The sequence below is a fragment of the Saccostrea echinata genome, unplaced genomic scaffold (assembly GCF_033153115.1).
Source record: "Saccostrea echinata isolate AGI-Se365-2 ecotype Australia unplaced genomic scaffold, CSIRO_AGI_Sech_v1 ptg000029l, whole genome shotgun sequence".
NCBI classification, from domain to species: Eukaryota; Metazoa; Mollusca; class Bivalvia; order Ostreida; family Ostreidae; genus Saccostrea; species Saccostrea echinata.
Window position 1 is genome coordinate 33,080,389 of NW_026889778.1, and position 26,030 is coordinate 33,106,418.

Genomic DNA, 26,030 nt, shown 5'->3' on the forward strand with positions numbered 1-26,030 from the left:
TTGAAAAAATGTCATTTCCTAAAAACCACTAGACTTTAAAAGACAAAGCTTCCCTTCTTGAGTGTAAAATATTCTTTTCAAAATCACGAGGACTATGAAAGACATTTCTCGTGTTAATATACCAAACATCCACCAGTGAAAATTCAATTTGTTCAAATCATAGCTGCCGAGGCTAAGGTGGGATCACTAAATATCTACGTTAAAATTGAGCAGAAAAAAGTTTAAATTCTTGTTCACAAGGACGAAAAAACTAGAATAAGTCATATTAATTAACAAATATAAATGCCATGTAGTGAAAATTTAGATGAAGTTTTGTTTTTAATCATAGCATTGGGGATATTTTGGGATCATTATAATATGGAATCGAAGTTTGTTTTAATGATTATAAAAGGAAAAGTTCTTTTAAAATTCTTTTAAAGGGCTATAATTAGTCACATTAAATATTCAAACATTTCCATGTAGATTTTGTTCGAATCATGGTCCGTGGGGTTTCGATGAGGCCGCAGCAGGAAGGAGGCAATGTTTGACATTTATATTAAGGAAAAATCTTTCAAAATCTTATCAAGAACAATAGACCTACAGTAAGTCATATTGATTGACAACCATTCTCGTGTAATGTTTTTAAAAAAAATCAAATTTTGTTCAAGTCATCGTCCCCATTAGCTAGATTAGGGCCTTGAAAAGTCGTCAACATTTAAGATTCATCATATAAAATTTATAAAAATTTTGAGATGAAAAGTAGGAATAGGATTTAGTCATATTGATAAACAACCAAGGCATTCAAATGTAGCGCAGATATTGTTTTGGTCAAGCCACTGCCAAGGAAAAAGGTAGGGCCACAATAGGAGGTCAAATTTTAAATATACTAGTAGAAAAAAAAAAAACTCTTTTGTAGCAACGCCTTAAGTCTCAGGTGAGCATTGTTGTCCATGAGCCTTTTGTTTTTATTGTAACAGTTGCAATATCCACAGTGGGGTGGAACACTACTCCTGTACGAGGTATTCTAGTGTGAAATACTCCTACACAGTTCCGTGCGGGTTTTGGCACTAGCAAAGATGTTTCAGAACAAAGTAAAGTGTTTTTGATATTTTTTGCATGACAATTATTATTATGTGTTATATTAAGGAGAGGAACTAGTAAGTTTTTAGAACTTGTTTCTGATCCTTTTGGTTGACAATAAAATATGTTCAAAACAAACAAAGTAAACATGTTTATAAGTTGTGGTACTCGTATTTTTCACACATGATTATTATATTTGCACATAAATAATATAATGATTGCAATTTCATTCAAAATGATTCTGACTTTAACTTGCAAATTTAGAGTGTAACTGAAAAGTAGAAATTAAGATATAAATACTCTGATAATTTGAACACAACTGAGGAATTTTTTTCAACTCTAGATACAGTAGAACAGCGCACCAGAGCTTGTGTTCACGAAAGTGTAAAGGTAACTCAAAAATAGTGTCTTGGTTTACAGGAACTGAGTATGTTGATATATACTGTGGAGTTTCATTGAGCAAATATTTTGATTTGCTACTTTATACTTACATGCATTATCTTTAATGGTTGAAAAATCAATTTCTGTTTACCATTTTGTTAGTAAATGGTGCCTGGAGTCCATGGCAGACTTGGGGAAGCTGGGGGTCATGTGACCAGACATGTGGAAATGCAATAAGAGTCCGGTATAGTGTGCGACACTGTAACAACCCAGACCCCAAAAATGGTGGTACAGGTTGTTCTGGAAAAAATACAAAGAAAGACACGGAACTCTGTAATACAAAGGAGTGTCCAGGTAAGAATGTGTTCTTGGTAAGAAAGTGTACACCATGAAGAATGTGACCATAAAATATTACATACAATCATAGCAACCAGACGGTGATTCAATTATTTACACAGAAATCCTTTAAGGGTTTTTTTTATCCACTATGTACAAGTAATATGTGTTGACTTTCATTCAAACACTAGTGAATGGCAATTGGGGCACGTGGCAGTCTTGGGGCAAATGGGGGGCATGTAGCACGACTTGTGGAGAGGGGATACGTACAAAGATCAGTAAGCGCTTCTGTAACAACCCGGCGCCTCGGTCAGGTGGACAGGAGTGTCAGGGTGACGGTTCTAGACAACGCAATGAGAAATGCACTATAATTGAGTATTGTTCAGGCAGGTGTCATTTTATTATTCTTTATCCCCCCCCCCCCCGCTTTTGCAAAAGCGCGGGGACATTTAATCACATCTAATTTCGTCTGTCGGCCCAAAAGTCTGTCAGTCACAAGAACTTTAATTTTTGAATGAAAGAAGATATGGCTTTTGTATTTCATATGCGCATCACATGTTACAAAATTTTTCCGAGTAAACCATGAATTTTGACCTATTGAACTTGAAGTTCAACCCATTTAAATATCATTAGGATGACTTTTGAATGAGAGATTAGCTTTCATATCTCATATGCGCATAACCCGTGATATGATCATTCCGAATGTACCATGACCTAATGACCTTACCCTTGGAATTTGACTTTCTTTTTTTAAAAAAGTAACATTGGTAGTATCTCTTGATTGAGAGAAGAGAGGTTTTTCATATTTCATTTGTAGTGACCTTCAAAATGTACCAAAATTTTTACCTAATGAACTTGACATTGAAACTTGATTTGACCTACTTTTCAAAAAAAAATTAACGTTGGTGATAATTTTAAAATTTTTGTATGTGCATTGCCTGTGACAAGACATTTCAGAATGTACACTGAATTTTGACTTAATGATCTACTTTGCAAAAAAATTAACCTTTACCATAGCTTTTGCACCTGAAGAGATTGCGCTTTCATACTTTTACATTTGTATTATCTGTGGCAAGACCATCTAAATAACTTATGTGTTTGACCTTGTGATATTGACCTTACAGTTTGATGTAGTTTTCATTAACTTTAATATTGGCCGTATCTTTGCACAAGAACATATTACTTCACAAGCTGAACGCTTTTTTTTGTATGATGGACAGACAAGACAGATACAATATGCCATAAAGCATTGTAGTCCCACCAATAAAACCCCAAAAGCGGAGGACCACTATTTTCTGAATTTGTTTATTTTATTAAACTTCCAAAAATATTATCATAATATATTATATACTGTAGCGATGGTGAAAATTCGCTTGTATCGTATATGTGTAATTGTGATACTAATCTATAAAAATCGTTCATATCAAATTCAGTGGATGAATAGAAAAAAATGACATATCATTAGGAAAGAAATAATGAATTGAAAAAAAATGAAATTAATTATTAATATGAACTGGATTATAGTGAACGGTGGATGGAGTAGCTACGGTCCCTGGAGTAAATTTAAGGAGTGTACAGTGACTTGCGGGGGTGGTGACAAAACAAGGTACAGATACAGAGAATGCAACAACCCCAAACCACAACATGGCGGACGAAGTTGTTCCGGGAATTCTGTGTTGTCGCACACAACGCCGTGCAATACAAGTCCTTGTGCAGGTATTAATTTATTTATACAGAGAAAAGAATACTTAATATATTTATTTTTTTATCAGAGAATTCAAACAGTTTTTATTCAATTTTGAATTGAAGTCAGCTTGAAGACTATAAATAAGCAATAAAGAGAGAACCGATTTAATGCTCTTTATCATTGTAAAAATAAACCATTAAATGCTATCAAGGTAAGAGTACTTCAGGAATATAAATGAGAGCAGATGTAATTTTACAATAGGGTTAAAAAATCAATTGCTGTGTAAAACAAGAGTCCCATAGGTCACAATGCTCACCTGAATCAATTGACCCAATTTTCTCGTTTTTCCCCATCAAAATTTTAACCCCCCCCCCTCCCAATATCGTGGCACTAGTCTAGCCCAAAAGGATAATGACTTAAGTCAACTTGAATTCACACAATATGGGGATGCTTCAGTATAAATATGGCTAACATGGCTTTGCTGTTCTTGAGGAGATTTTTTAAAGATTTTTTTAACCAAACTTCCCATGTAAAACTTTGATCCCTTCTGTGTCCCTACCCTCCCCCCTCTCAGGGCCATGGTTTGAATATAATTGAATCTGGACTATCTGAAGCTACATTTACATTAATTTGGACATGCAATACATGAGGATGCTTCCATGTAAAACTTGGATCCCGTTTAAACAAACTTGAATCTGCACTTGCCGAGGCTTCTTGCTTATTAATGTGAAAAATTATGTGTTTGCTGTTCTTGAAAAGAATAATATTATATATAATTTTATGTGGTCGTAACGACTATTTGAACGGCTGAAAAAAAGTTTATATCGTATAACCTGTGTTGCCTACGTCACTGTCCAACCCACGTTATAAAGTAAAACTTTAAATTCATTCCTTAAATAATATTTAAATGTGTTTTCCTTTATATCCCCATGTAAAAATTGTTCCCTTATACATTGTGGTCTCATTCTACCCCGATGCCACAAAATTTGAATCTGAATTTCCTGTGGATGCTTGCAGATTAATTTGACTAATTATGGCTTTGCTGTTCTTGAGAAGATTTCTCCATAAAAATTGATTCGTTTTTGTGGACTCACTTTATCCCTCAGGCACCATGAGTTGAATAAAATTTAAAGTACACTATCTAAGAATGCTTGTATAAGCATGGCCCCACTGTTCCCGAGAATAAGATTTTTAAAGATTTTTTTCAATATACTCATGAAAACTTTGATCTCCTATTGTGGTTCACCCTACCCTAGAGCCACGATGTGTAAAAAGTATTTATATGTAGCCCACTTATCATTGCGCTTGAGGAGATTTATTCCCATATATTCCCATGTAAAACTTTGATCTGTTACATGACCCAACCCTACCACCCCGCCCCCACTCTCCAACCCCGACCCAATGGGCCAGGATTTTATCAAACTTGAATCTGCTTGAGGATGCTTGCATATCAACACTACTAATCACTGCCCAGGTGTTTTGAGAAGGTTTTCCCCATATACATTGCAATCCTATGCTAAACATCCTTACTGTGGCTTCAATCTACCCTCAAAGGCCATGATTTGTACAAATTTGAATCTGCACTACCTTAGGATGCTTGCATATTAAGGATAAATACCACAAACAAACTTTTTTTCTTCAAAATTCAGCAATATTTCTCATAGATTTATATTTAAATTGGTTACCTGAATAATGTTTACCAGGTATAGTTGGAGAATTTTATAAGATTTTGTATAAGGTTAAAAAAGTGCACAATTTTGTATAGAAATATATAGAAAGCGACATAAAGTCTCATATCTAAGCACCAAAGAAAACTTACGATTTCTTTACATTTTAGGGATTAATTATTTATGTCATTTCAAATCAAAATCAGTCAAAAAATATTTAGCAATCCATGCATCAAATTTTTATTTGTGTTAAGTACCCTTAAGCTGAATAATCATGTTCCTGTCGTTCTTAAGATTTATTCGCATATATTCCCGTGTAGAAGTTTAATTCCTTACTGTGGCTTCACCCTACCCCGGAGGTTCATGATTTGAACAAACTTGAATCTACACTATTTCAGTAAGCTTTCATATATTAAGTTTCATATTTTCTAGCCCAGTGGTTCTTGGGAAGATTTTAAAATGACCCAAACCTAATTTTGCCTTTTCTTAAATATCGCCCCTTGGAAAGGGACATGACTTTTCAATTTAATACGAGTATTGTAAAATCACTTATTTTCGAGGAGTCAAATTTTCGTGGTTTGAGGAAACAGTATTCATTCGTGGGGGTTGATTTCGTGGATGAAGAATTGTTGAGTAGTTACGTAACTATATAACATTTTACATTTCGTGGTGGACATGAATTCGTGGGTCTCTTCATCCCTCTAGAGCAACGAAATTTAAACACCCACGAAAATTAGTGATTTCACAGTATTTGAACTCCTCTCACCCAAGAATACCTTGTACCAATTTTGGTCGAAATTAACGCAGTGATTCTGGAGAAGATGGATATTTGAAAAGTTTACAACAACGACAACAACAGACAACGGTCAAATTTCGATCAGGAAAATACTCACTTGAGCCTTTTGCTCAGGTGAGCTCATAAAAATTCGTTCTATCAGAAGTTTTTTAGGTCACCTGATTCACTCAGGTGACCTATTGCTATCCGTTTTTGTCCGTCGGCGTTCGTCGTTCGTTAACATTTGAACATTTTCAGCTTCTTCTCTTTAACCGCATAACCAATTTCAACCAATTTTGGCATATAGCATCTATGGGTGAAGGGAAACAAAAATTGTGAATTTCAGGGTCCCTGTCCCCCTGGGGCCTGAGGGTGGGGCTAAAAGCACCAAAATTAATGCAATCTTTAAAAATCTTCTTCTTTACTCCTGGACATCAAGCAGTCAAACTGTTGGCATGATTGTAATAAACAATGAGCCTTCTACCAAAATTGTGAAATTCATGACCCCAGCTCTATTAATTATGTAGTGAAATGCATTTATTCTGTTAAATAATCCTGTCTAATCCTTAGTGTTGAGCAGGTAAACAAAATGCATAGATATGATGAATAAGGGTGCTTCTCAAAAAATTTTAAAAACTTTGTGGTCCCCTTTGTGTTTCTCATGGGGGGGGGGGGGTACCTCTTCCAAATTTGTGATGAGGATACCTCTTCCAAATTTGTGAAATTCATGACCCTGGGTCATGGGTTTTGGTGTTAGGGTAGGGCTGTGTTGATTCTGTAGTAATGATACATGTAGTGAAAATGCATTATTTCTTTGAAAATGTTCTCTGTTCCTTGGCATATCAAAGGCAAACAAAGTAAAAGTTTTAATAAGCAAGAATATTTATACCAGATTTTTAAACATCTGGACCATTTGGTCAAGTGTTCTGGTACTGGCCAGGGCACAGGCACTTGGGGTGTGGACCCCCCCCCCCCCCATTTTCCATTTTTTTTTCTTTTGAAATATGGGATCGAGTCACCTTTTTCCTATTTTTGTATTCTAATATGCACTATATGTTATCAATAATGTAACTCTTTTGTCTCTATATGCTGTTTTTAAATATACCGTTTTCGACTGATACATAAAAAGAGAGAAGGCTTGCAACTCTTTTCTCATCGTCTGCCTCACCTCGCTTAAACTTCGCCTGATTATTTATCGAAAGAATAAGAAAACATGGAATATGCATGCATCAATAAATTCGTTATACATTCTTCTTCCTTTTCCTATTTTCATTTAATTTTTATGTGCCCCCGATTTGTAAATATTTCGATTAAATCAACCGCATCTAGGGTAAATTTTGTTGATGTGCACCAGCTGGGACGGAAGTGCAAGAACGGTAACTCTAACTTTACAAATGTTCTGTATTAAATAAAATTCCAAGCTTTGTAATAAAAATATTGAGAAATTTGGTTGTCTAAGTCGTATGTTAAATGTTAATCTTCATCCATTAGAATCTGCTAGTTGGAGTTATCTTGTTATTCACAGAACTTACCGTTACATATATTATGAAGAGAAAATTCGGGAATTTTTCCCTCTTTCATTTAATGTTCCGAATAACATTACACTTAATGATGACGCCCGAAAATACCGGACACTTCCGTCCCAGCTATTGCACATCAACAAAATTTACCCTAGATGCGGTTGATTTAATCGAAATATTTACAGATCGGGGGCACATAAAAATTAAATGAAAATAGGAAAAGGAAGAAGAATGTATAACGAATTTATTGATGTATGCATATTCCATGTTTTCTTATTCTTTCGATAAATAATCAGGCGAAGTTTAAGCGAGGTGAGGCAGACGATGAGAAAAGAGTTGCAAGCCTTCTCTCTTTTTATTTATCAGTCGAAAACGGTATATTTAAAAACAGCATATAGAGACAAAAGAGTTACATTATTGATAACATATAGTGCATATTAGAATACAAAAATAGGAAAAAGGTGACTCGACCCCATATTTCAAAAGAAAAAAAAATGGAAGGGGGGGGGGGGTCCAGACCCCAAGTGCCTGTGGGCCATGGCTCTATTAATTTGTATTCTACTGAGAGAAGTTATTCCCCTTTGCAATTCACTTTTGATAATTAATCATTGTAAATAATGTATTTAAAAAGTTAATAGAATAAGAGAATTATGCAAAATATTTTATTGTATAATACAAAAAGTACTTTCATAGTTTTAATGATCAGATAAACTTATAAATAATGGAATAATAAAAAAATGAGACAAAAATTTTTTTTTTTAAATGTTCTTAAAAAACCAAAAGAGGCCAATGTGAGAAATTACAATTTGGGGTTAAAAGTGATACAGAAGCATTAATAGTTTGTTAATAGTCTGCAAGGTGATATTGATAAATTGGGGACAGATTAGAACTTAATTTATGAGTTGTTACTAGATATTAGACTAATTATTTCATTGATCCTGATCATCCTATTTCTCTTGCTTTTGGGCAACAAAGCCTCATCTGTCAGTTTATTTTATGTTCTATGGATCCTCTAAGTTGTTGTATTATACTCAGGTGACCGTTAAGGCCCTTGGGCCTCTTGTTTGTTTTGTCAAGACGGCCATGTATCAATTTTTTTATCAATAGTTTCATCCGTTGGAAATGAAACTGTCCATCCCACAAACGAGACGGAAAATGATAGTTTTGCATCACAAGAAAATGAGTTTGACAGTTCTGGTTCTGGGAATGAAACTGTCATCAGCAATACAAATCAAACATCTGGTGATTCCCAACCCAATCAAGTCACCATTGGTAGTACGATCACGGAAACGCCTGATGATAGGGAATCAACCACACCAATGGCGGAATGGAGCACCAAAAACGAGAATCAATCAGAGGAATAGATCTTGTACATGAAAATATCTCCAGAATTGATCAGATTAAAATTTATCCTGTTTATTTAAAAATTGTTTGTCATTATGTTCAATCACAAATACATGTAGTCAGACGTAAGATCAATCTGTATTTTATTGTTCATCTAAAATAGCCATTTTCCTACTTAGAAATGATTCAACAGAAACATCATTTGTTGAAGGGATATCAATATATTAAAGTAGTCACTTGATTCGTCGTGTGTAGGGGTTTTAAGAAGGGTTAATGGGTTCTTTAACGGATTTAAAGCTAAATGTATCTACATTCTTTTTCGTTGGCACGAAAAACGATCCCTCTGTAACGTATTCAAATACACCAATTATTTAAATTTAAACATGTATATGAAACATGCTAATGGGTAGGTTACAGGTGCCTAATATATGGATTTCGAACCTGTAATATTTCTAGTATATGAAAGTGTCAAGCGTTAGTGAGCATTGAGTACTAGTATTTAAAATAATCTGATAACATTTCTCAAGGCATCCTACGAACACAATTTGTTGAGCTATAGTAAAAAAAAAAGTTTAACCATCCATATCAGTTTTTCCAAATAAATAATATTACTTCCGTGTATATTGTATGACTTGGTGCTGCATACTGTTTTTAATGATTGCCTAGGTAGGTAAGTATCGAAGCTTTGGGGGTTTGTTTAATATTTAGTATATTTACATTTTAGAAATTATGGACAGAAGAATTTTGCCTCATTTTGTAATGATCCCTTATTAACATAATCTAAAACAAGATGTGTTTGTGAAACACTGATGCCCCCCATATGGCAGCTTATGACGAAGGTTAAATTTTCTCAAATGCAAGTCAAACGCCAAGGTCAAGAGTTCAAACTTGATGTTACATGTACCCAAAGTATAAAGGACTTGTGTCAAGGAGATACCTGGTAAATATGAAAGCCCAAGCACCAACCATTCAACATTATGGTCAAGGTTAATGTTTTCTAAAAGTGGGTCAAACTGTAAGGTCAAGATAAAAGGGTAAAAGTTAATGGTATGCAGTGGAAGACCTCGTCATAAGCAATACTATGGAAAGCCACAGGGGACCCCCAAGTCATGTTCTATATATTCATAGTAATTCAATCTTGGGCGGTCATGTTTACAATCCCGGCCAAGTCATGATCGGCCACACGGGACTCCCAAGTCATGTTCTATATATTCATAGTAATTCAATCTTGGGCGGTCATGTTCTATATATTCATAGTAATTCAATCTTGGGCGGTCATGTTCTATACATTCATAGTAATTCAATCTTGGGCAGTCATGTTCTATATATTCATAGTAATTCAATCTTGGGCGGTCATGTTCTATATATTCATAGTAATTCAATCGGTCATGTTATGATTGCAACTCTGACCAAGTCAGGTTTGGTTTGATAGCATAACATGGCCTTCTTATCTTTGCCGGTCATGATTTGACAACCCTGGCTTAGTCAAGATATATCCCATGTTTTACATCTTGACTAGGCCATGATTTTCTATCCCAAGATTGCATTGGCCAAGATACATTACTTCCAAACGCAGTCAAGATTTACTTCCCAAGATTTTATAGGACCGAGATTCGGCCTAGGGGTGAAACGATACACCTCCTTCACGGTTCGATACGTATTGTATAATTTTGTCTCGGTTCGGTTATTTTCGATACGATACATTTTGATAGAAGGAAACAAATTCTACGTTGTTTTATGCTTTCTTTTTCTAAATCTAGTCACATATTTTACGAATTTTATTTGCAAATTGACTAGAAGAAATTGATTAAAATTATTTGACTGTCAAAAATTATTTTACAAGCTATCAGTCATCAAAAATTTACGTTTTCTATACTTATTTATACTGAGTAACGTGTTATACCTTATGCCAAACCCGACTGAATAACGATCCCGACCGAAAAATGAACCGAACCGAAAATTTGAGATTTTGCACCGTGTATCAAACCGAGAAAAAATACCGCGGTGCATCGATACCGCGGTGAACCGTTTCACTCCTAATTCGGCCAAGATAGCATTGCGCCAAGATACATTACTTCCAAACGCAGTCAAGATTCACTTCCCAAGATTTCAAAAGACAAAGACTAATTTCCCAAGATTTCAAAAGATCAAGAATCGGCCAAGAATTTTTAGGATGCAGAAGCGCGGCAATAATCATATGCTTGCTTGGCCACGGGTCGAGACCCACATACAGGTAGGGATTTATTTTTTTTTTGTTGTATGTCACGAATATATAGCTATTATTTGAAAAATATGGATAAAAATATATCTGTTTAATCAAAGAAAGACCGTATGCATTTCATGTTTTACTCTTTTTGCCGCTTTCTTTGACATTAGAAACAGAAAAAAATTAATTCTCACAAGATTAATATTTACAGTTTAGATAATGCAGAAACATGCATTTATTATACATTTCACTTCATATTTTATGAAATATTAGTATTGTGTGTTTAAGTTTAGTATTTAACATGAAAGTATAATAATGATTATTTGTGTAATTCTTCGATATAGAGTTACTCATTTGAAACATGCACAGTTAGATCCACCCATCTATTTCTTTGGTTTGTTAAAAGTGGCATACTTAATAAACCTGGTGACATTTAAATAGTTGTCAAAATAGGGAGAATTTCTCCATCATGGACCATTTGGTAAGGACTTTGCCCTCTACCTGTAATAAATTCATTGCTAGTCCTGACTTTAACCCCATTTCGTTTTTAACCATTAACTAACAAGACTGTTTTCTGATAAATAAGATAACATGAAGTAAGACTAAATTTTTGTTTTATTTGGCCCAACATTACTTAATGGCTTTATTTAATCATGTTACAAAACTTAAATCTATACAACTCATTTTCATGTTGACAATAATACTAGTAACAGAGATGACAAACAAGTGTTAGATCAGTAATATTGTTTTATTTAGTTACCATGGCTATAGCTTTATGTTACAGCTTTATTTATTTCTTGTGACAAAATGTAGCATTGGGTTCACAGGTACTTGGGTCGTGGTTTATAAAATAAATATGTATGAACCCTCATACATATTTATATTATAAACCACGACCCAAGTACCTGTGATTGGGTTAGTTGTATCTGATTTAATGGCGACACATATAGTATATTTTCTATTATAACTATTTTGTAATATACATAATGGATGTAATTTAACTGATTTGCAGAGTGTCATTCGGTTACATTGGTTACAATCCTTACCCTAGCCCCAATGAACCAATTAATCTTAATTAACCATATTCCCAACCTAACCCCTTTCCCTAATCTAAAACACTAACTAACCCACATCCTAACTAACAGTAATCCCTAACGTTTATTTCCACCCTAACTAACCTTTATCCCAATACAAACTTAACCTTTATCCCAAAATCAACTAACCTTTATCCCAATCCCAACTAACCTTAATCTAAATCCCAACCCTTACCCTGACCCCAAATCCTAACTAATTATAAACCCAACCTAACCCTTCTCCCAAATCCCAAACACTAAGCAAAACCATAACTAACCTTAAACTCTAATTAATCCAAACCCAATTTACTCAATTCCCAGCACTGACCTAATTTTAACCCTTAGTACCTATATTTACATGTATTTCTTAACCTAAGTTTCCAGCAACCACTGTAACCTGACTTAAATACATAAGAGTTGATTAACCAATGTAACCAATGTGGTTGCAGTTGGAAAGGGGTAAAAGTCGGAACTAAATGATATGTTAACTTGACTAATTTTATCAGAATGGCAAAACTTGGGCAGAAAATTGTGAGGGCGTTTGAAAATGAAGAACATTGTGACGTACGTATCACACTAGCTGATGGAACTTTCATGTGTGCACATTCATTAGTGTTGGTCATTGGTTGTCAATACTTTCATACTCGATTAAATGGAAATTGGAACAGTGGAAAAGGGAACCATGAAGTAAATTGCAGTGATTTTTCTGCAGGCCTTACACGGTCGATGATTAAGTTTCTTTACCAAACAGATATTGATCTGTCAATGGAAAATGTACAGGACATTCTACAAATTGCAGATTTCTACATCGTTTCTGATTTAAGAAAGAAGTGTGAAGAGTTTTTGCTCTGTTCAATATCATCTGAAAATGTTTTTTCCATCCTGAATATGGCTTTTACATTTAGCATAGAAAATGTTTTGTCATCTGCATTGTCATTTATTGACAATTATTTAGAAAACATTATGTCTATCAGAGAAAATGCAGACTTGTTTTGTACATTTCATAAAGATCTGTTAATTCTTTTAATCAAAAGAGACTCAATGTGCATTCATGAAGAAAAACTCTTCAAATTTGTTGCTATGTGGATGAAATCTGAAAATAGAGCTGAACCTGTTTGTTGGAATACACTTGTTCCTCACATTAGATTTGGAAGAATGTCTATTGATTTTTTCATAGAAAATATTGTTTACAAAAATGTTATAGAAAGTGATTATGCTTTGAAAATCATGTTATATATGACCTCTTTATCTACACAGAAAGATGAGATTGATCACAATACATATCGTCCAAGAAAGTGTATTTCTTTAAATGACCGTGTAGTGAATAGGTTTTTTTTCCATAGTCCGGATAGTACATGGGAATATGATGCCATTTATGGTGACCGACTAGCTTTTTCTGTAAACTCAGATGTTAGATTATCAGGAGTTATTCTCTTTGGTGCCAAAAACTGTTCATTGTGTGTTGAAATTACCCTTTTTTCAGAAGACTGTATTGTTAAATTAAAAATACGAGAGGAACTTGGAGATGTTTTTGATTTTCCTGTAATTTTTCCAAATGTTGTAGAGATAAAAAAAGAAAAAATTTATACCATTGTTGCAAATGTTAGTGGAAGTAATGTCTTTTTTGGGGTGGATGGTGTAGAGTGTGTAAAAACAATGATTGACAGGAATACAAAGGCTGAAGTTAAGTTTTTTGACAGTGTAGGTAGCAAAACAAATACAAGAAGAGGTCAAATTAAAGGTTTAATTTTGTGCTAAATTTAAATTTTTGCTGACAGACATTTTACACGTTTAAAGTTATTAAACTTTATAAATTGTTTGGAAAATAGCTTTCAATTTGAATTCCTTGGATTATCTTAAATCTTCTATTAATAACAAAGTTAATTTGTTAAACTTCATTTATGCATATATTTTCAAATTGACTATGGTAATTTTTTATTTGCTGAACCAATTGCAATGCATTTATTAATTTAAATGCATCAAATATATCATTTGTCATTGCTATGGTTACATTGTATTAATATATTGGTCTAATGGACAAGCATTTTACTGCATATGTGATTAGATTTATAGTGATAACAGAATACAGATATTGTGTGTGACTCATAAAAAACAAATATATCATGTATATGAAATACTATTAGAGCTTGAAATGTATTCAGTTTGTCAGACGTTATGTACTTGTACTGCATAAAAGATAATAAATGTAAAACTCTTATTTTATTTCATAAGTCCCTTTTTTGGTGAAACTGGACGGGATTTTTTTTTATATACAAATCGGGTTTGTTCTTTCGCAGAATTTTCTCAAAATCTATTCATAGCTCATTGTTAATGGTAAAAGTTATTTGAATATGGAACTGAGCCAAATTAAATGTAAGCAAAAAAGAATGATACTATGAAACGATGATGTGTTTAAAAAGTGTATGAATTACATTATTATGACAAACGTTGATTAAGAAAATAGATTAGATTTAACTATAAGAGTTTTTTTAGAAAGCTGCTTAGGTATTGAGAGGTAATATTCACAATTGGCACACAGTATTGTAACATTGAATTGGGCTAATATCCAAGCAATGTTTTACAAAAGAACTAACAACTTCTGATCAAATTTATAATGATTATTATATTTGAGGTATGTCATCAAACGCACCCTTGGTGTTCTGCCATTTTGCCTTATTTGATGTATGTAGTATTACATGAGTTTTAAGAATTCTTTGATCAATAAAGTTTTGATTGAATAGCATGTGTAAAACTACTCCTCACAAAAAGTCAAGCAACTATCTCATAGGTATGTTTTTAAGGGAGAAATAACTTGTAATAGATGGTTTTGTTGCTATACCTTCAATTACAAGTAATTTTTCCTTTAAAAAGAATAAAAATGAGTTTGTTGCTTGACTTTTTGTGAGAGGTATAGGTTATATTTTCAGGGTTTAATTTGGTATGTGCACCATAAATGAGGACACAGATTGAGAAATATGGATGAAAGTAAGTAATATTCATTTTGTAACTTGGGCACTGCAAGTATTTGCTGATGCCAATTAAGCAATCACCTTATTAGTACCCTACCGGTTTCACTGGTATAAAAATATTGTATTTTTATGATCATTATCATTATGACAGACTAGTAAATAAATGCTTGTTGTATATTTTTGTAGATTTAAAAGACATCATTAGAAGTTACCACAGAAGAGGTTTATCTCACAAGGAAATTCACTTTTTACTGAAAATAAGACATGGTCAAAACTATAGGTATGTGTGTGTACATGTATATATAGCTACATGTAATTTGATTAAAAAGAAGGAAAAATAACAATTTCTTAAATAACTACAAAAACAACATCAACCCCACCCATTCTTCAAGCATACATATAAAAAGAACAGAGTTATCAACCAACCTTTTCTTAAAATTTATTCAATAGAAATTAGATTTTATAGCTAGAAGCTACCCACCCCCTCCTTCCTCCAACATTGTTTGAACAGCTTAAAAGAAAGTGAAGGAATTGTATATTGAAATCAAATTCAAAATATAAGGAGACTACCGCCATCCCCTTTTTTCTTCTCCACTTCGAAAAATGATGCTGCATGTTTGAATATTAAATACCAGAGTAGTTGCATCTCTTTCCTCGTGCTTTTGTATTGAATATGCACTGTGCAATGCTGCTGCTACCACTAACCTTCTAAAATAAAGGTGTGTTGGTATGTCAATGACATGCTAATTAAGGCTAAGTAATTTTAATAAAAATACATTTTTTATTCACTGAAAGGAATAAAATACTTTAAAATTCTATTTTCTTCCAGTTTCCAATATCTGAAGAGAAAAGTAATGCCAAGATTAAATTTAAATTACAGAAGAGGAAATAGAAACCTGACAGATTTTGCTGAAGTATTGGATCTTATAAAGGTAAATTCAATGTACACACACATACGTGCCTGTGTGTGGAGGGAGAGAGAATATATAAATAAAAATGCATGCATAATGTGTTTGTGTGTTATTTTTACTTTCAGAATGAAGTGAAAATAAAACCAGATCGAAGTATATCTGACATGTTTTTCAGATTGAAAACAATCCATGGGTGCAATGTTCGAAGGTAAAGTAGACTTTTTTAACTATCATTATATAGTTAACACTAAGAATATTTCTCCTTGGTTACACACAGTTGCAGGTACACAGAGAATGTGGAAAAAATGTATTAATTTTTACTTTTTTGATAGAGAATTGGTGAGGCAAATCATGAGAACACTAGACCCTGTCGGCGTGTCCCTCAGAAAGGGAAACAAACTGAAACGAAGACAGTACCTTAGTAAAGGTTTTTCATAATTATTTACCTTGAATGTAGAGTTACATGTGCAAAAAGTTATGGTTTATAATTTTTGTTCAATACATGTACTACATTTGGATTAATAAGATAATATTTTGTTGAATCCTTGTCATTGCAATTTAACAGGTCCCAATTGGCTTTGGCATATAGGTAAGTTAGCATTTTTATGACAAATTGCAAATGGATTTTTTTTAAAACTTTTTAGCCAGTGATTCATTTTGACGTGGTGCGTCCTGCATAAAATATACACAAAATTTGCTCATTACACATAATTTCACTGTTTGTGCATCCCATTTTAAAAATACACATGCCCATTTTTTCGCTAAGAAGTTCCTTTCTTAACCTACAAACTAGATGCCCGAAATATTCCGAATTAAAACACACTACAAAAGCAGAAATCTCATAGGTCAACACTTAGTAATTAACCAATGAGATCCAATGATACATGACATTACCGTGTTGATGTTGATCATGATGCTACCGAATAAAACGGATAAAATTACTCTGGATCCAGGATATATTAACCAGGGTTTATGAAAAAGTAGACAAGTGGCAGTTAATAACAACAAAGAGGTTCATGCTAAAAGGAACGCTGATCCAGAACGTGCAATAAATGGCTATTGATACAGGCGATAAAGAAACAGGCGAAACTCTGAAGGGTCCCAGTGACAGCACTTTGCCTGTCTCTTAGTATGGTCATTTAAAATTTTAGTTTAGATAAGCATAGCTTGTTTGATATTCATGTTCTATGTAAAATAAATATGGACTTGTTGTTTTCGGCTTGGGACTCATAATTATGGTTAAAAAGGGGGCCTTTGGACTCGTGAAGACAATTTTCAAAATGAATCACTGTTATTAAAGTTGTTAAATCAAATTTAATTCATTTTAGTATTTTATTTTCATGCATTATGATACATGTATAGTACTGTGGCACATGAGCAACATATACACGTGTAATGTAAATATATAAATATATTTAGTTTCTATGCTTTGAAACCAGTCATTGCAATGTACGTATATTTCAAATACATTGGTGAAGTCTGCTGATCAATGAATGCCAGTAAACAGCAGAATGAATCATTTATGGTGTATATAGATTTTTAAATTAAAAACTGTATGATATTTAGTATCTTTTTTAATAATTGTAGATCAGTATGATAAATTGAGCCCTTTTGGGATATATATCAGTGGATGCATTGATGGGTAGGTAAACATAAAATGTTGGGAATTTATTAATTATACTTTTTACTATGTCCCTAGAGATGTAGGCGCATTTGATAGCGTTGACAGATTTAGCCCCGGGTTCGAGTCTAATCTGTCACTATTGCGGTTACGTTGGGCAAGTTACTTTACTAGTGCACTCTCTCCACCCAGAGGTGAATATGGTAATGCAAAAGCTTACAAATCTTACATGTTCCATTGTAATTTTAGGTTTTCCCGCTATGTGCTTTGGGTGGAAGCTGGTGTCAGCAATAAAAACCCCAAAAAGATTGCAGGGTACTTTTTGAAGACTTTGGAGAATGTTAAAGGTACATGTAATTCAGTGCAAAGATTTGGAAGAGTTGGTTTGTTAAATGAATATATTGAAGACAATATCTCATTTGATTTCTGGAGTTAAAGCAAGATGGCTTGTTTTTTGTAATATTTTTTTACCTTTTGCATCTATTAATGTTGATGTTTATACATATTGAATACTGATTTGTAGGATTTCCACATATTATTCGAGGAGATGCAGGTCAGTTTTTTTTAAAACCATACAGTGTGATTTTTAAAAAAAAAAAAAGAGAGAGAGAGGAATAAATCATGTTATTGATTTGTCAGGCTAGTAATAACATAGATACCCCTGCAAATAAATCTAAAGGAGGTATGCTGGAATCATCCAGTCCGTCTCTAAGGACAAATTTGTCCCCCACCCTATAGATTTTTTTCCTACTGCATAGAATAGTATGACAATTTGTGCATTTTTTGAAAACCATTTGAATATGTGAACCTGCAATTTTTAAATGAGTTTTCCAAAAGAAAAGTCCTGTTATTAAAATGGTGAAAATTATGGGTGGGCTGCTGTCAAACAGGTACAATCCTCCACTCCCACCCCATCAACATTTTCATTAAAAAAAAAGTGTTTTTTAAACAACGAATAATAAAAGTGGGGTAACATGAGAGTCTCAGATTAGAATTTAGACTTCAACATGAAGCTTTAAATGAAAACACAAGACTGACATATCAATCTAAGAGCTGTGGTACTTGGGTGACCATCAAGACCTGTGGGCATCTTGTTAAGTTAAAGGGTGTGCATTAACCTTGAACCTTTCAAGGTCAGATGTGAATATCCTATTAGAATTACTGTAAACCAACTTTTATTCGCGACGACTTTATTTCGTGATTTACCAGGGGTTAACTAGTTCGCGACGATTAATTTTCGCGATCACGCCTATTTAGGTTCTCTTGTTAATAAACACATAGACCATAATGACCGGTTCGCGGCGGGAAATATTCGCGATGACGAGGGTCTCGCAAACTTTGCGAAAATTTCTTGCACGCGAATAAAAGTTGGTTTACAGTATGTCAAAAAAACAAAAAAAAACTCTGGTCAGGAGCATACCTTCTTAAATCTTAATCTAAGTTATACTGCAACCACTGGTTGCCTGTGGTCAAGGTTGTGTGATTAATGAGATTGAATTAAAAGTTCTATGCCAACTGAAAATATTTCTAAGGTGAAAGCAAATTCTCTGAAAAACTTTTCATCCTTATGTCCATTTTTTTATCCAGTCCTTTTGAGACGACTATCTCAATTATGTCTAGTTTATAAACTAATGATTTGTTATTCTCTGGTCTTGATACTTCAACTTTAAAAAAATTAAATAATAGTTGAGCTTGGGTGAAATTGATTACCCATTATAGAAGATAACATGCTTTTGAAACTAATTTTATTGTGAGATTTCTGCCTTCATCTTTTGAGGGTAATTTTTTTGTACCCTAGAATTCTTTTTATTGATTTTATGTGTAAACTACCTTTTTGTTTCTTTATATCCCTGTTTGAAATACCCACATATTTTTTAAGGAACAGAGAATGGGACAGTAGCTGCCATTCAAAACTTCTTGAGAGAAGATGATGATGACTGCTTCAGCAAGAAATCCTTCCTCTATGGAAAATCCACTCATAATCAAGTAATGTTTATTATTAACTATTAGCTAATTTACCACAGGTCGTGTCATTGTGTCATATGTGAAGTTGTTCAAACCCATCCCAATATTAGTGGTTATTGACTGATTTAAAAGCACTGCCCTTTCACTTTGAATTTTGACTGAATGACTGTATATTAAATCTGCAACATAGCTTCTAAATTTTAATGTTTTTTATTGAAGAGGATAGAGAGATGGTGGGGAATTTTGAGAAGAAAATGCACAGATCAATGGATTCATCATTTTAAGGTTAGAAAAATACAAGTATTTTTTCCATCCTTTAAGTAAAGTACATAAGCCGAACACTGTTCATTCTGTGAGAGAAAACTGATCAAGGCCTGTAGGGCCGAGATTACTTCTTTCTCTCACAGAATGGACAGCTTGAGGCTAATATCCAACTTAAAACATTACCTTCATTGTTTTAAGAATGGACACAATCAAGTTAACCTGTTGACAATGCTGATAAATATATTTCTTAACTTTGAACAATAAAACCAGTGTTGCATAGAACTTTCTGTTGTTCACTTAATGGATATGCAGGAGGTTTATATAGCTGTGCTGTAAAAATTTCATATTCATTCACTCTTCTACTAAGCAACACCATCTCATTCTTTATTGGGGAGAGCATTTCTTATTTAACAATATTTAAGGATGTAAAAGATGGACTGCATATATTAACACTGTGATAATCTGGATATGGAGGGTGGGAATGTTGTGCCAACTTTTGATATGACTTAAATTACAATATCATTTGATGAAATGATTAAGCCAACAAAAACAAAGAATGCATTGACCGACTTAGATGCAGAAATTTTTCCAGGGGTGTGGAGGAGGTTGACGGTCAAGGTTTAGTTTTATGAACCTTTTTCCTATGTAGTTCGGATGATCAAGAATTAACTTTTAGATTGTGAAGAATATGATTTTTAATGTAGTGCAGTGAAATTTGTTATAGTGTATGTTCTGATCATATCTGATGTGATTTGTGGTTACCAGTTATTAATATGATAAAATGCATTAATTATGCCCCCGCTCTGAAGGAGAAGGGGGTATACTGTTTTACCCTTGTGTGTCTGTCTGTCTGTCTGTCTGTCCGTAACAAAAATTTTTGTCGTATTTTCTCAGCAACTATTCATTGCAGGTGCTTAAAATTTTAACACACTATTTGTTTAGGAATTCTACACACTTGGATATATTTTTGTACACATTTTTTGGAGGTCAACTTCCTGTTTAAGTCCACTTTGCTTATTTTGTATATTCACATTAGAGCGGTGGTATTACTAGTGAGCATTGGCTCACAGATATCTTGTTTTGATTCCTGATTCTGAAAAATGGAGTAGATGTATATCATACTGGATAATATATACTAAATATAAAAGCTAAAAATAAACAAAGGATTGGGTAAAAAAAATGGTTTAAGATGGGTATTCAAGTTTAGGCAATATTGTTCTGCTTTTCTATTTATTTTTCTTATGGTTTTCAGGAATTAGAAAAAGATGGTCATTTTACAATTGGTGATGATCTTCATATGTAAGTTTGCTTTTTACTTAGAAATAACCAACAGATTAAATAGGCTAACTATTCAATCATTAATAGAATAAAAAAAAAAAATTGGCCTCTGTAGCTATAAAGGTATAGACAATTCAAAATTCCTCGGACTCTTGAACTACTCCCCCATGTGAATGAATCTAAAATAATAAAGGCAAGGTAACAGTCATAGGACTCTAAGATAAGGGTTTAGAACTCAAAATGAAGCTGAAAATGCAAACATGAGACTCGGACATGTCAATCTAAGGGTTATGGGACTCAAGTGACTGTCAAGGCCTCTTGTTGTTTATATTTTCTGTTGTCTTTGCTTTGTCAGTTGCTACCGGTTTGTCAGTATATCACACAAATATGTGTGGTTTAAATTCAATATCAAAAGTATCAAAAGCTAATGAACCAATCAGATCCATGTTTGAAGCCAAGAAACTAATATCAAGTTTCATTTCAGAACTTTAGTTCAGTACTGCTACATGCAGATTATCAGAGAAGAATTGGAAGAAGTGAAATTTGCCTGGAATAACCACAGAATCAGGAAACAAAAATCAGGTGATATTGTTCCTGGGATACCTGAGCTCCTTTATCATGTTCCTGAAATGTTAGGTCAGTTTACTTGTTTTGATTCTGGAATCATTTACAAAGTGATCAAATTTCGGTTCACATATTTTTTTTTTGCTGAAAGTAAAAATAGGTTTGTATTTGAAAGTTCTTTAGATTCATTTTTTTATATGTAACTCTTGTGGACACTGTTAAAGACTACAATGCTGGGTCAACAGACTTTTGTCCATTTGTTAACTGATATTTTTTCTCATAGAAAATTGGGTATAAATGAACTTAAAATCAAGAAATTTCATCATAAGTTGCTTACAAGGAACTGTGTTACAAAAAAAGCTTTATACCAGACATTTCCCCATTCCTCTTGTGTTAAAGTAGCATGTACATGTATATATCTATAGTAACAATTAAATAAACTTAAAATTTTGGCCTCTGTCAGAGTATCTTTTAGTTAAAAATTTGTTGGAATTAAAAATGCATGAAATTTAAAGTCTCTTTTTAAAAGATCATTTAATATGTTGACATACATGTATATACATGTATAACCTCTTAACCCCATCTTTCCAAGTCAAGAGTTTCTGGCTTCGGGGCCACCAACATATAAAAATCTCAGCTCAAATCTCAACCTCAAATCTTAGATTTCTGCCTCAGCTGAGATTATCTTAAAACACCGTGCCACCAACATTTCTGAGATTCGTCTCAGGTAAGCTGAGATTTGAGAAAAATCTTAGACTTATTCTCGTTGTTATATGCGACCTTTTTTCTATTAATGCACGAATTTGTTGAATGAATGATTTAATTTACCTTTCAGTTAGTTGTTGCAATATTTTGGCGTATGTAATCACGAAAAAACACATTCTCTACCTTCTTTGTCTTTTATTTGCTGTTTCGAGCCATTCACGCAAATGATTCCATTACGATCTTTGCGACAATGAATATTCACCGAGTCCCCGTAAAAATATCCCTACAGAAGCATAACACAAAAATATCCGAACTTTATAGTCTTGGTTCGTCTGTCGACATTTAAACACACAAAAATATACACCGAGGCGTCACTTCCGCCATTGTGACGTTACTTGTCTAAAGATTACAGAAAGTAGATAGGCGGATCACACATTTTTCTTTCTTCAATTTTATTTTGTAAAATGTCAGATACGTATCTTTTAAATTTTATTCTCCATAGCAAAAATATTTTAGGTAAAGGGACTTTTTGTCCCTATTTAGAATTTTTTTTTAAATCATTTTTTTTCATCAAAGGAAATAAATTTTACAGCCGAAATAATAATTTCAATACTGCCAATTCGGCGTTAAGAAATATGCCTAAACACTGATTTTTTTCTAGCCGATCAAATGCTCGATATATAGCTAATTTTCTTGCATCATAATTTTTGGGAGTTTCGTAAAATTTGTGCATGAGTTGCGACAGAAAACATGTCGTGAGGCGGGTAGCATACAAGTATGCTTGGTTTTACATGATCCCAATTTATCAAGAAAATTTCGATACGAGTGTTTAATTATCAGATAATTTCAGTTCCATCCCCTTCCCCCGAAGAAAGAAAACCTTAACTATACGGACATGTTTATGGACGAGGTTAAATAAAATATCGCATGCATTTTCCACGATCCCTGTAAGAAAATGTCAGAAAAAAATATTCTTCTTTTTAGATATATTACACTGGAAGACAAAATCAATCTCACATACGCTTATCAAGTGACGATTAACTGATTAATTCCTATTGTCATATTGTAAATAAAAGTTTCATGGCATGTTCATGTAATATTTGAAACAAAGGACCATGCTTTTTTTTTTAAATTTCAAAATGTAAATGGTCGGGGTTTTTTTTTTTTTGTTTTTTGATTTTTTTTTTTCAAAAGAAAAAAAAAAGATTATACTTGTAGTGATTAATACATGTACTTTCGAATGGTCATAAGTCAGGCTTATTCTTATAAATAATATGAACGATCAAGGATTTTTGTGTGCGATGTATTGTGAGTATTATTAAGTAGATCATAATTAATTCTCAATAAAGAATTTTATAGATTTAAATAAGAACCAAATTAGAAAGACTGTTATCATCAGTGATTTAGAAATGGTGATTTATAAATTATTTCGAAAGCATAGAAATATTTGTACATGAATTAATATTTTCGTATAATTTACAAATAGACAATTTGTACAAATAAAAAAAAATTAAATCTACCGGAGAAAGAACAAAGAAGGGGTCGGGGAGGTTTAATATTTTATCCAGTCATATGTCCTTTTCTGATATACAAGAAAATTGTTATTTAGTATTTACCATGCCGCAAATAGCAAATAGACGAATTTAATTAATTGAATAAATTAATTCCTGTATGAATGAAGATATTATACATGTTTTGACGTATATTGTGCAACTAGAATATTTCTATTAATCTTTCTTTTTTTGTTTTTTTTATTTTCTTTCTTTTTTCTTGTAAGGTTTCCAGTGCATTGTTTCAATGCATGAACAATATCATAAGATTTTTTTTACATGTGTGTAAGACCCCCCCCCCCCCCCCCCCCCTTTCGTAAACATGGCATATCACAGGATGATCTAGTTTTGGAAGAAATTGACATGCTTTTCGTGCTTGCACGTTAATTTCAGGTATTCATGGATTAAAGTGTGCACTGTCATAACATTTGCGACCATTTTTCCATAAAACAATTCTGTAAGATTTTGTTTGAGACTACTATGTACCAATCTCAAGATTTTCTGAGAAATCTCAGATTTTTTTCTCAGCTGAGTCGGAAAAAACTTTGGTGGCACGCACGTTTGAGAAAAATCTCAGATTTGAGAAAAAACTCAAAAGATAAGTCTGAGTTTGAGAAAATATTTATTTGGTGGCACAGTTCGGTGAGAAAAACTCAAATTTTCTGAGAAATCTCAGATTTGAGAAAATCTCAGCGTTGGTGGCCCCGAAGCCTGATCTGCTCCTCTCTACATAAACCCTTGATTGAATAGGCAGTTCGTCTCAAATTTATTTGACAATGATTCAACATTGATCAATGCACAATTAACATCATTATTGAAACCACGTTTCTTATTGGATCATGCAAACTTGTATGACACCAACCAGCGTGCGAGGTTTCTAACCCAGCCAAACACTGCCTATTCGGTCAAGGGTTTATGTAGAGCGGAGCGGATCAGAAAGTCTTGACTTTGAAAGATGCTTAACCCACAAGAAAATGACTTGTTTCGCTGTGTAATACTTTTATAAGAGAAAAAAATTGCAATTGTTTACCTATGTCCTATGAAACACATCGTTTAAGAACAACAAGGTCACAAATGATTTAATATATACAAAGTATTTTCCTATGAAAATGTAAGAATTTTTCCAAAGGAATTTTATATTGAAAACTGAAAAACATGTTTAGTTAATTGTGTATGATGTTTTATTTCATTTTTTATTTCAGGCAATCCACAGTGCCAAAATTATCTTCATTATATCGATGTTAATGATGAGCGGTTTCATTTTCTGAAATCTCAATGCTGCTTTCAAAATGACTTGGATGATGACATTAAGGAAGCTTTTGACATCATCTCAGACTATTACCGTCCTTCAACAATATTAGAAGCCAGAACTATGTATATTGCACTCAAAGATGTATTGGAACACCAAATATATCATTAATTTTTTTGCTTTTTTTTTTTCGGGTATTTTATATCCTATTCTTATAATTAATAATATATTCTATAAATTCTGGGTTGTGTATGTTTAATTATGAACATCTGTTTGTACACATCAAGTACATGTACATTGTACATCATCAGGAAACATATTATATGGGATGGGAATTGTAAAACATGTACAAATGAAAAAAAAAAAAACAATAAAAAAAATATCAATGTATTGAATTTTAATTTATATTATCCAGTAGTTCTTTTAATGTTCTTTATATTACTTGGGAGTTTAACCAGTGAATGCAAATTTAAAGAGTCCTGCAACTTACTACTATGCCTCCCAGATAACAATTTCACAACTTGTTGACAATGTGACACTACTGAAGAGTGCTTAAAAAGTTATAATGTAAATACTTAAGTAAGGCATTTCTAATGCTCAACCAAAATTTGAACATCGGTCGTCAAGTTGTAAGTGAGATACATAGCACACAATTCTTTGTTATGTAAACAAATCTCGAGTTATGTTTTTGTTTACATTTTGAATTTTCCAGGTTTAGACCTAAAATGAATCCGACAAATGCTAGAAACTACTTGTTTATGTTCAAAACTAATCAGAAGAAAGAAAAATCAGTTTGAAAAAGATCTTTTTTCACTATTTTGACCAAATGGAAACAAAAACATGACGGGAGCCTTGTTTACATGACAGAAAAATTTGAGATCTGTATCTTGCTCATATCTGTAACTG

At 33.0% G+C, this 26,030-nt stretch overlaps 2 protein-coding genes and 1 long non-coding RNA gene across 3 annotated transcripts; all 3 read left to right on the forward strand.

Moving 5' to 3' along the window:
- Positions 1-981: 981 nt before the first annotated feature.
- Positions 982-1,886, forward strand: LOC133195838 (uncharacterized). The gene is made up of 3 exons (XR_009722246.1): positions 982-1,070; positions 1,403-1,449; positions 1,603-1,886. It is a non-coding gene; the product is annotated as an uncharacterized LOC133195838 (long non-coding RNA).
- Positions 1,887-3,238: 1,352 nt separating this feature from the next.
- LOC133195837 (coadhesin-like) lies at positions 3,239-8,852 on the forward strand. Its single transcript, XM_061331791.1, has 2 exons — positions 3,239-3,492; positions 8,533-8,852. The coding sequence occupies exons 1-2, from the start codon at positions 3,267-3,269 to the stop codon at positions 8,787-8,789; spliced, it is 483 nt and encodes a 160-aa protein (XP_061187775.1). The 5' UTR covers positions 3,239-3,266; the 3' UTR covers positions 8,790-8,852.
- Positions 8,853-10,817: 1,965 nt separating this feature from the next.
- On the forward strand, positions 10,818-25,505 carry LOC133195839 (uncharacterized). Its single transcript, XM_061331792.1, has 15 exons — positions 10,818-11,002; positions 14,976-15,033; positions 15,204-15,297; positions 15,847-15,949; positions 16,054-16,136; positions 16,261-16,355; positions 16,494-16,517; positions 17,516-17,570; positions 17,799-17,896; positions 18,073-18,102; positions 19,429-19,535; positions 19,734-19,799; positions 21,031-21,077; positions 21,541-21,692; positions 25,078-25,505. Exons 2-15 carry the CDS (start codon positions 15,024-15,026, stop codon positions 25,293-25,295), a joined length of 1,182 nt encoding a protein of 393 aa, XP_061187776.1. The 5' UTR covers positions 10,818-11,002; positions 14,976-15,023; the 3' UTR covers positions 25,296-25,505.
- Positions 25,506-26,030: the final 525 nt, after the last annotated feature.

Excerpts from the sequence above, each read along its gene's own strand:
- LOC133195837 (XM_061331791.1), top strand. The coding sequence starts at position 3,267 with ATGAAATTAATTATTAATATGAACTGGATTATAGTGAACGGTGGATGG. Across the intron at positions 3,493-8,532 it reads CAATACAAGTCCTTGTGCAG|TTTCATCCGTTGGAAATGAA; the intron begins GTATTAATTTAT and ends TTTTATCAATAG.
- LOC133195839 (XM_061331792.1), top strand. Across the intron at positions 16,518-17,515 it reads CAATTGGCTTTGGCATATAG|ATCAGTATGATAAATTGAGC; the intron begins GTAAGTTAGCAT and ends TAATAATTGTAG. Across the intron at positions 18,103-19,428 it reads TATTATTCGAGGAGATGCAG|GAACAGAGAATGGGACAGTA; the intron begins GTCAGTTTTTTT and ends ATATTTTTTAAG.